The sequence below is a fragment of the Mytilus edulis genome, chromosome 1 (assembly GCF_963676685.1).
Source record: "Mytilus edulis chromosome 1, xbMytEdul2.2, whole genome shotgun sequence".
Lineage (NCBI taxonomy): Eukaryota > Metazoa > Mollusca > Bivalvia > Mytilida > Mytilidae > Mytilus > Mytilus edulis.
The window spans coordinates 71,759,701-71,771,770 of NC_092344.1; the positions used below are offsets into that span (position 1 = coordinate 71,759,701).

The 12,070-nt window shown below is 34.9% G+C and overlaps 1 protein-coding gene across 1 annotated transcript; it reads right to left on the reverse strand.

Moving 5' to 3' along the window:
- Positions 1 to 812: 812 nt before the first annotated feature.
- Positions 813 to 7,514, reverse strand: LOC139489287 (selenoprotein P-like). Its single transcript, XM_071275564.1, has 4 exons — positions 7,382 to 7,514; positions 4,519 to 4,722; positions 3,644 to 3,841; positions 813 to 2,651 (listed from the first exon to the last, which is right to left on the reverse strand). The coding sequence occupies exons 2-4, from the start codon at positions 4,539 to 4,541 to the stop codon at positions 2,405 to 2,407; spliced, it is 468 nt and encodes a 155-aa protein (XP_071131665.1). The 5' UTR covers positions 4,542 to 4,722; positions 7,382 to 7,514; the 3' UTR covers positions 813 to 2,404.
- Positions 7,515 to 12,070: the final 4,556 nt, after the last annotated feature.

Here is a 12,070-nt window from a genome sequence, read left to right on the forward strand (position 1 = left end):
TACAAATTGAGTCGGATTTGAAACTTTTCGGACGCACGAATGAATATAAGTGTTATTTTCATCTAAGAACCGCGAGCCGCTGAAGAAGTGTAATGTAGATGAAAGGCAAGTCTGGTGTACTGAATTATAAACCTAGTATCTTCGGTATTATTTATACAGTTTAGAAACACTTGTTAGAAATCTTAACTGTAATCAATACGAAAATGCCCAGCTCAGAATACTCATACCTAGTGCCACTATACATGTGTCATTAACGGTCATAAATATCCTGAACGTTTGCTTTGCTTGCAGCAGTCTGAATTCTAAAGGAAAACACAACCATTAATCAAAAGAAAGAAGTGAAAAATCAATTAGAAAGACATGCGCACTAGAAAACGACAAACACTGACAAACTTTGCTGAACCTCTGGAAAGTCAAAGATGAAACATCCCTAATATTACAAAACAAAAACAGTCTACAATTAATTCATGTTCATGGCTGTTAGTCCTTTTCTAAGAGGCGACGGGATCATTGCACACAGAAATCCTCGTTGATCACCTTTATCAACTACTAGCTTTTTCTTTAATGAGCTTGAATTATCAACTATTAGCGTGTAAATATTTTGTATACAGATTATTACATTATGATGGTATCTGTAAACTTGACGAAAACAGAAAATTGACATTAATGACAACTAACAATGGAACGAAGGAACAGAAATTATACAAAAATGTGGACATATGTAAAATCTTGATATATTTTGAATACACCGACTCGTACACCAGACTGTAAGTGAAAAAAATACCCGTCATACAATAAATACAAGCAAAGAATCAAGTTATTAACCAAAGTTTATTATATAAATGTAAAAAAAAAAAACAATTTTGTAAACATGATCTAAAGATCGGTTGTATGTCGATTGTTCTAATCCATTACCCTATTGTGTAGTTTCGTAATGAACCGTCATCCTGACAATATCCAATCTCAAGATCACAGGATACAATAATATAAACAGGTCAAATACACAACAACAATATTTGCTAATTTTATAAAAATAATTTTAGCATACTGACAACGAGTTCAAGGTTTAATCTGTTCAGCAATCAGTCAACAAAATATCGTTTAAACGTTTTATTTTGAAGCGTCATCGTTAACAATTAAACGGTGAACTCGAAGTGTGCTAATGGTACATATTACACAAACTAATTTAAAAATTATGCACAATTTTAAAAGGAATTGGAAATTCCGCCGGCGACCCAATTTACGAAAGCCTGTGACTGTTCTGTCATCGTCAAGCATGTGAAGCATGGTGTCAGAGTCAAATACCATGTACGTCATTTTCATTACGTCAACGTCAAGCGCCTACTTGTCACTGACATCTTGTCTGTCAAGGTCAAAGTTGTCCGTCCTGGCGACTCTCCTCTCATGTCTGCCCTGATGAAGTCAATCCTTGTCATTGTCAGTCATTACCAACAGTGTGACATTGTCAAGTTCTGGTTGACCTACGACCAGAACTAGGTCAAGTACAAACGTCTGCCTCGTAGTGTTGTCCTGAGCAGTGTCAGTTCAAAGATGGTCCCTCGCTATGTCACTGGCATCTCCTCTGGCATCTTCATGTCGGAGAACTGCTTCTTGGACTTGTTCATTGACATTGTTCTTCTTGACTCACGGTTGTTTGTCATTGTCAGCGTTCGTCTGATTGGCTACTTTGTCATCGTATTTCAGCAGAGACGGTTTCCCCAATTGGTCAGTTTCATGCAAGTTCTCCACTGTCTGAAGTTATGCATTGTCACATGCAGTTTCCCGATAAATGGTCTCACTGTCATGTCTTCGTTCCAGATTCGTTGTTTTGTCAGCGTCAAGGACTTGAAGTACTCTTTGTAGAACATTGTCAAGGTCCGGAACTTTGTGGTCAATTGCATACCTGCTGGTTTGGACACTGTCAACTAACGTTATCGCCCTCCGTCTGTCACGAGCATGTGTCGTCTGTTCGAGGTCATGAACATACCTGAACACCAGTCTCTTCAGTTAATCACTGTCAAGATGGGTTGGCTGATATATCCAAAGGTCACTTACAAGTAGCAGATGAGTTAGTTGAATGAAAATCACAAGGTCAATCAGTCAAAAATTCTCAATTTGGTCTAGCAATTTCACTATGTAAAGAGTGACGTCTTAAAAATGAATCTCAATTAAATCATACACATTCTTGAACAACAATCAAATTGAGCTCTTCACAAGAGCACAGGCCGAGTCTTTCGGGAAAAAATGCTTGTCTACAAGCACAGTTATTTTCTAGATCTGATGAAACGGACGGACAAACTCATGCGCGTCTGTTTCTTTGATTTCTATAATGTTTTTTCATAAAATTTCATAATTTTCTAATTACTTTATGCGTGGGTATTGGACGGTTTCATCTATTTCTAGTTCAATTTGGTGTACGATTCATGTCTCGTACTGCTGATCTTCCCATTCCTACAACAATGGCGCTACCTCCAGATCTATGACTATGCGGACGTTCGTGGTTGTGCCTTCTACGACGTCGGCGTGATCTACGTATACTTCGTTGACATCCGCATGCATCTGTATCGTATGCAGTACGTATTGCCCAATCAGTAAGATGATAACGCAACAAGCTTGATGGAAACGGTATAAAGTAAACTAATTTGCCGCATCTGTGAACAAAAAAAAGCATTATGTTTGACCAACGCGTATTGCATCCCCTCCATATCATTATGCAAAGATTTAATAAGATATATACATTACCAATGTAACGTTCTCACTCATTTTCGCACAAGTTATATACATGATCGTTTTCATGTTAGCACACATTTCACTGTCACAAAATAAGCATAAAAAAGAGCTCCGACAATGATCAATAAATGCCATGCAGTAGATTATATTGAATGTCATTAATACTGATTTAAACTTGAGAATAGAAATTGTTTTTTTTAATTCTCTCGTTTAACGTTTATGCTATCAAGCCTTAGTTCAATAGCTTAACTATAGGAATCTTAAATGTGTCCTCTGTTTTGATGGTCTTTCAGTAGCTCACAATGTATCTGTATTATAACTGCAATGATTTATGTGTTGTTTTTAATTATTTTGCGCAATAAATGTACAGGAACTTGATGTTCAGTGGTTGTCGTTTGTTGATGTGGTCCTTAAGTGTTTCTCGTTTCTCGTTTTTTATATGATTTGACAGGGACTTTCTATACGATGTTTGTATGGATTTGACCATTGGTTTTCCCGTTTGAATGATTTTACACTAGTAATTTTTGGGGCCCTTTATTTCTTGCTGCTCGGTGTGAGCCATGACTCCATGTTGAAGACCGTACTTTGACCTATAATGGTTTACTTTTACAAATTGTGACTGGGATGGAGAGTTGTCCCATTGGCTCTCATATTACATCTTCATATATCTTCATATATCTATATGATAATGTTGCAATACTTTTTCAATTCCTACAAATTGTGACTGGGATGGAGAGTTGTCCCATTGGCTCTCATATTACATCTTCATATATCTATATGATAATATTGCAATATTTTTTTCAATTCTTACAAATTGTGACTGGGATGGAGAGTTGTCCCATTGGCACTCATACTACTACATCTTCATATATATCAATATGATAATATTGCAATCTTTTTTTTCAATTCTTACCTATCATATATCAATACGTCATCTTTCCCGCCATTTAGTTTATTCCATATGTTTGTAGCGTGTGTGTCTTGGTACACAGGAAAGTTGGTTCTGCTTGAAAGTTGTCCAATTTGTTCTGGGGCTTCTTTGGAATTTACAATCATAAAACTGATTTCTGTACGGCCATGGGCGATGTATTCTTGACGAATAGTCTCAAGCCTACATTGTAAAAACATAAATTTATTTGAAGTAATCTTAATGAAGAAAGACGAATGCAACGAGGGGATTACACAATTAAAATGCTGCTAATTTCCTAACTACTTTTTTTTTAAATCCCAAATCCCATTTTTTTTCTCGAATCTTTTCCCCAGATAAGATTCATTTTAACGCCTATTTCTCAGAATCCCACTTGTTTACATGCTATAACCTACATCTCAAACTTGTATTTAATCTCACGAGTTTTTGATACAATAATGTGATATAAGAAGTTAATACATTTTTCATTAAATAATAAATCTTAAATCTAAAATTATCCAGACATAAACGTTTTTTACTTTCAGACTATTCATATAGTTAATCATTTGCAATCATTTTTTAAAGATGAAAATAATATAAGCCTGGTTGAATGTGAAGAAAAGGAATAAGAAATATTCAAATATTACAAATTTGTAGTATGTTATTATAAACACAATCAAATTAAATAAAGGAATTGATATTTGCTAATCCTTTCCCATACACGAGGATGTGGATGGGGGTTTACAGAATACAAAATATTGGACAAAAAATATAAGGTGTAAAAAATAAACATAATAGACGAAAATGATTTATACGTATAACACCATTCAATATTGCAATACGCAAATATTTATTTAATAATAATAAAAGATGACACATACCCTACCGCTTGTTGCTGACACATGGGTCATGTAGCCAGCAGTAGTGCCACTACTGTTACTTTGCCACGAGTGTCCAGCATCGGCTGATCTCCACTGGGGGTTCGCCAGGTTGGTGGATCCTGACAGAACCTTCCAGATACGCTGACAAGTAAAGCAGCAGCGAGCAACCCGGTCAACATACCGGGGCTCCTCATTGTTCCTCTTCTGAAAGAAAAAAAATGAGTTAACTAAATATCTGTCATTAAGCTAAATGAAAGGTATTCCTATTGGCCGGGTTTACAACAAAATCATTATAATAATTATAATATGAAGCTTCGTAAAAAAAATTGAAGGTAATATGAAAAAAGTTATCAAAGGTACCTGGATTATAATTTAATACGCCAGACGCGCATAAGACTCGCAAGTGACGCTCCGATCAAAATAGTCATAAAGCCAAACAAGTACAAAGTTGAAGACATTGATAATCATGAAAGTTTAACATCGCAAGAATATTTGTATATTTCTCCGTAAACCCCGAATAAAAATACGTACAAAGGACGGGGAATTAGTTTAAATCAATATACATTTACATCTATGTGTTGCAATAAACGTTCTGAACGAGTGAAATTTAGAACTTTGAAAATGCCTGTACCAAGTCAGGAACATGACTGCTGTTGTCCATTCGTTTGATGTGCTTTATCATTTAATTTTGCCATTTGGTTAGGGACTTTCTGTTTTGAATTTTCCTCGGAGTTCAGTATTTTTGTGATTTTACTTTTTAGACGCAATTTTACAATGGTCACTATTTTCAGCATACGGCCCCTTACTAAAAGCAATTTTATTTTTTATTGACACAATATTTGTCTTCATTTTTTCTATGATGGAGCTTCTGAGATTAATTGTGTAACTAACTGTGTAAACTTCATGTGTTGTGGTTACATGCAAACCACTTATACTTTAACAAATATTTCCGGATAGGTCGTTATAGTAAATAAAGTAATTGGGATTATTGCCAAAACCAAAAGTCTAATATAACGCTAAGTTTAAGATTCATTTCATCAGAGATACTAGGATTATAATAATTATGTACGCTTTATGCACGATTTGTCTACAAAAGACTCATCAGTAACGCTTGAGTAAAAAAGTTAAAGTCCAAAGTTGGAAATCCTTAATTTTTCGAACAAAAAAGTTTTGAATTAGAGAGCACAGCAATAGGAACGGTGTTATCTGAAGTGAAAATTAACCATATGATTATATGATGTCCTTAATCTTCTTTAAGTTTGTAATTTCGGATACTATATATATATATATGTAACCTCCAATTGATTGATGTGGGAGACGGATTTATAGAAGTTTTTCTTGTTTCAGAATCCCAGTACTTATATTGTATAATTATATTTCGTGCACTTTTTGAAAGAATATAATATTGTTTAAACTAATTGATTGTGTTGTGTTTTACTGTTGCTCTCATTGACATTAAACTATTTTCCCCTAAAAAATAAACTGGAAATACAATCAGCTTCACATGGACCACGAAATTCGGACTCCTGCAGAATCAGTTGTGCTAGCATTTAAATTTACGTTTTCGTTAAATCAGCCCAAAGCGAGACAGACCGTGCGACACCCTAATGTGTTGTCATGGTCGTTAAACACCCCTATCAGTAATACAGTACCTCTCAACTATGTAAAAGCACACCAAATTGGCCAAATAAAATTATGTCTTTTAATTGTCAGTGTGCAATTTTCTAAAAATCACATTATTTATTCATCTGTCCATTGTCAATAACGTTATCTATATATATGGTTTAAACTCCAGTTGATAAATATATGAAAAACAAGTTCAACGGCCCTATGCTCCTGTACTTGAAATAGATAATAGGGCAATAAGATGTAAGAATTTAGATTTTGAATATGCTTTTAAAAATTCTACTTGTTCCTGTTTTGCCCATCTTGCCAGAAGCTCAGGAGATATAAAACGCTGACAGGAATACAGTGGCGGATCCAAAACAAAACAAAAAAAAAGGGGGGGGGGGGTTGGTTCCGGGGGTACGAACCCATATTTCCTGTGACGATACCGACTGTAAAATTACAAAACCATTGAAGGAAGTTCACAGTGCGACGGCTTTATAGTTGGAACATTTGTCATCTGTGTTATCATACAGCTTATATTTTTACTTCTCAACCGATATTAACTGATATTCCAAAGGATAAAGATACGATAGACATAGTCAACCTAAAACAATTTTTATGATGAAATAAGTCATAATGGTTAACAGTAATTAAAGCAAATTTTTGGACAAAACTGGTGAACGTACCACCAACACCTGAAATAAACAAACAAACAACTACTAACAATAACACACGGCCCAGATAGTCTGACACAAAGCGACTATTTAGACAACAATCAACAGGAAAGGGCATCGATCAATCTGTATACTTGATTCAAATTCAGTAAACATCAGTAAAAGCCTAAATTTACTGATCTTCCTATGTTTGAAAGGGCTATAGGACGCGCAATCGGACGCCATTATACTTCTTCTCTCACGACAAGATTAAAGTATACTTTCATGACATAAAATGTTTTTTTTTAGATTTCTTCATTTGAGTAATTGTGTGTTTTATGTCAAGGAGTATGACAGTTGTTGTCCATTCGTTTGATGTGTTTTATCATTTGATTTTGCCATTTGAAAAGGGACTTTCCGTTTTGAATTTTCCTCGGAGTTCAGTATTTTTGTGATTTTACTTTTTACAATTACTTACTCGTGTATATAATTTATAAATGTAAGAAAGGACTGGATTTTCTAACAAAATTAGATGGTCGGAAGTCTCTCATCACACCACCTACAAAGCTAAATGCAACATGGATTGAAAACTACATTCCTACCTTATATGTTTAAGTGTTCCTGTGCGAAAAGTTGATGTCGATTACAGTTTATTCGTAATAAAATGTAGACAACAATTTTCCTAGGCTTTTATATATACTTTGTGGTGGACGTGATATGAATATTCAAAGGGGCAAAGATTATGTGACAAGTATCTAATTATAAACTAACTTTAATAAAACCTTATGTAAGATTAACATATAATATGCAGGTACATAACCTGTGTTGCAGTGGATAAGATAAATGACAAAACTGGTTGTTGCAACAGGATATCTTGTTTTATCTAGTCACTTATGTAAACAACCAATTTTGGCAATTATATTTTACATTTCTTCAGAATGCAAACTAGATAAAACGAGTTACTAAGACCCCCCTTTTGTCATAAAGCGAGAAGTTTGGCAACCCATTAAACCAGGTTAAACCCATTATTTTTCTTAAAATGTCATCTACCATGCAAGTAATATGGCAGTTGTTATTAAATACACCAATGTAGTTCGTTTCTATGTATGCTGGCGTTTGTTTCTGTTGCACTTCAGTGTTCCTGTTGTTCCCCCTATTTTTCCTCTTATAGTTGATAGTTTAAGTTTGTTGCACGTTTCTCTCTCTCTCTCTCAATCGATTAAGACTTTGGAACACCGGAGTACTACTGTTGCCTTTACTTATTCATATACATTTGTATCGTTAAACAATGAATACAAGTTATAGACCTGAAATTGGACCCAAAACCAAATTCCATGCAGATAAACTGAACTTTCATTTGAATTTGACAAACGCATTTCAATTATTAAGATGTTGCAAGTTCGTTGTATATTTTGATTATCATGTATATGTTTTTGAACATGTTCTTTTCCTTGGTTGAAATTGATATTAGACCCCAGAAATATTCAAAGGCTACAGCAGTGCAACATATACGTACAATGACGTGAAATTTTTCAATTTACTTGACATAAATTTGCAGAGTTGCAAAACACATGTAAATAAGATATAACAAGTGAAACTGCGAGCTACTGCTCACTGATGATACCCCCGCCGCAAGTGGATAATATTAATAGTGTAAAAATATGCAAGTGTTCGGTAAACATGAAGTTGTTGAGTGATGAATCTGAAAACGCATCACACGGTATAGCTGACTTATATTGACCCTTAAACCAAATTTCAGAAATCCCTGTATTGTAGTTCCTGAGAAAAATGTGACGAAAATTTTCAACTTGGCTATCATGTGTAAAATCATACAAGTGTTTGGTTAACAGGAAGTTGTTGAGTGATGAATCTGAAAACGCATCACACGTTATAGTTGACTTATATCAAGCCTGAAACCGAATTTCAGAAATCCTGGTAGTGCAGTTCCTGAGAAAAATGTGACGAAAAATTTTCAACTTGGCTATCAGGTGTAAAAATGATACAAGTGTTCGGTAAACAGGAAGTTGTCGAGTGATGAATCTGAAAACGCATTAAACAGTATAGCTGACTTATATCAAGCCTGAAACCAAATTTTAGAAATCCTGGTAGTGTAGTTCCTGAGAAAAATGTGACGAAAAATATTCATGGGACGGACGGACTGATGGACTCACGAACTGACGGAAGGACAGACAGAGGTAAAACAGTCAGATACCCCCTTTTTCAAAGCGGGGGTATAATTAACATTAAACAACGCACAAACGATCGTGACATTACTTCGATGAATTCATACTAAGAGACAAATGACAAATTGACTTAGGCCGTACGGTGACCTATAGTTGTTAATGTCTGTGTCATTTTGGTCTTTTGTGGATAGTTGTCTCATTGGCAATCATACCACATCTTCTTTTTTATATTAAATCTTGACAAAAAATAGTTACGGACCCAAGTCGCGATTTTACTGCTGCATTTACTTTAAACAGCATGGAATGAAGCTGTATACTTCGCCTACTTAATCTACCAATAGTGCCCATCGTTAAATGATCGTAAGGTCACATCATAAACTCATCATAGATATACCAGGATTGAAATTTTGTATTTGCTCCAAACGCGCGTTTCATCTACAAAAGACTCATCAGTGACACTCGAGTCAAACTTAGTTAAAAAGGTCAAATAAAGTACGAAGTTGAAGAGCATTGAGGATAAAAAAAAATCCTAGTTGAAAGTTTTGCCGTATACAGCTATTTTATTCATGAGGTAGAAAAGCCTAAGTATTTAAAAAAATCAAAGTTTTGTAAATAGTTAATTTATAATTATGACCATATAAAATTGAGAATGGAAATGGGGAATGTGTCAAAGAGACAACAACCCAACCAAATAAAAAACAACAGCAGAGGGCCACCAACAGGTCTTCAATGTAGCGAGAAATTCCCGCACCCGGAGGCGTCCTTCAGCTGGCCCCTAAACAAATATATACTAGTCCAGTGATAATGAACGCCATACTAATTTCCAAATTGTACACAAGAAACTAAAACCAAAATAATACAAGACTAACAAAGGCCAGAGGCTCCTGACTTGGGACAGGCGCAAAAATGCGGCGGGGCCAAACATGTCTATGAGATCTCAACCCTCCCCCCCATACCTCCAACCAATGTAGAAAAGCAAACGCATAACAATACGCACACCACTCAGCCCAAGAGAAGTCCGAGCCTGATGTCAGAAGATGTAACCAAAGAAAATAAACAAAATGACAATAATACACAAATAACAACAGACTACCAGCAGTCAACCGACATGCCAGCCCCAGACCCCAACCAAACCGACCGAAAGATTATGATTTCATCATATGAAAATCAGGCACAATCCTTCCCGTTAGGGGTTTAGTATCATACCATCATAACATATATGAGAAGAACATAACCCGTGTCATGCCAACAACTGTTTTTTAGAATAAATGTGTTTAGTTCCGATGCAAAGACCTTATCAGTGACTCAATATTAACGCCAAAATATGCAATCTTTAATGACTTGACAACAGTATCGTAATTATATCCCTTCTTAATAAGTCTATTCAAAGGTTTTGTAAGTTTCTGAGGTGAATACTGACACCTTTGTGCTTTATAAAGAATATTTCCATAAAAAATTGGATGTGAAATACCTGAACGTATTAGAAGTCTGCATGTTGAGCTATATTTACGAATGATGTCTTTATACCGATGATAAAATTTAGTAAATGTTTTGACTAGTTTGTGATATCGAAAACCCTGGTGTAATAATTTTTCAGTAATACATAAATTTCTCTCGTTAAAATCTAAAACATTGTTACATACACGAGCGAATCGTACAAGTTGAGAAATATAAACACCGTAAGATGGTGACAAGGGAACGTCACCATCTAAAAAACGGATAATTAACGATAGGAAATGAAAAATCATCCCTTTTATCATAAATTTTAGTATTCAGCTTTCCATTAGTGATATAGATATCAAGATCGAGAAAAGGGCAGTGGTCATTGTTAGTATTAGCTTTATTTAAAGTAAGTTCAACAGGATAAATTTCATTAATATACATACTAAAGTCGTCATTATTGAGAGCCAAAATATCATCCAAATATCTAAAAGTATTATTAAATTTGTTTATCAGATGTTGTTTCGATGGGTCTTTGATTATTTTTGTCATAAATTGTAACTCATAACAATACAAAAACAGGTCCGCAATAAGTGGTGCACAGTTAGTCCCCATTGGAATTCCGATAATCTGACGATATACGGAAAAAATAAGTCATGTCAACACAGAAGTGCTGACTACTATCATATTAAAGAATTGTAGGTGGGCGTACAGTTTAATTATGATTTTATATATATTTGACATTTTTTTTATTTTAGCGTCACTGGTGAATCTTTGTAGACCGTGAAACGCGCGTCTGGCGTACATATACGAAATTTCAATCCTGGTATCTATGATGAGTTTATTTTTAACCAAAAATGTAGTATTATGATCCCTCGGCGAGATTCGAACTCAAGCTGACCGACACATACGACAACTGCACTGTGTCCTAGGCAACGCCTAAGACAATATACTCGATCAACAGAGCTATATAAAACACATCCGTCTTAGACGGTCAGTCGGAAGATGCTGGGTTAATCTTTGGCTGAAACATGATACATGATCCATCGTTATTTTGGTAAAATCGTTCCTCGTCTGCTAACAGAACACAGTGATATATAGTGGTATGGACGGGTACATAAAGTACAGTTAGTTTCTATTACTATTAATAGTACACTTATTGCTTTGATCTTATGTCGAATATAATTACATCAGTGCATCTTATACGTAAACAAACCGTGACGTAAACAAACTAATGCATGTAAAAAAGTAAAATATCTCTACTAAATCATTTATGAATTTATGTATTTTTCTCACGTGAGATGTGCATGTATATAGGCCATGCAATGAACTCCAGTCTGTTCTAAGAATAGAAAATTAGTAAATGTTATACGGTCATACGAAAGAATAACTTAGATAGAAGAAGAAAATGATGTACAGTCGGCTGTAGTTGACCCATTTTCTTGGCAATGCATACAGGACCCAAACCCTTGTTGTCGTGGTATTTGATATCAAGAATTGGCCTGAAAAGTCACAGTAATAGAAGATAAAAAGCATAAGCGAAGAACTATCTCTGGAGTTACTATATGAAGTTCTTGTATTCCAAAGAAAACTAAACAGGTTACAACGTAAATGATTTTGGCAACACTCGAAACAGTCATGGGAATTCAATCAAAGTATATAGAATCT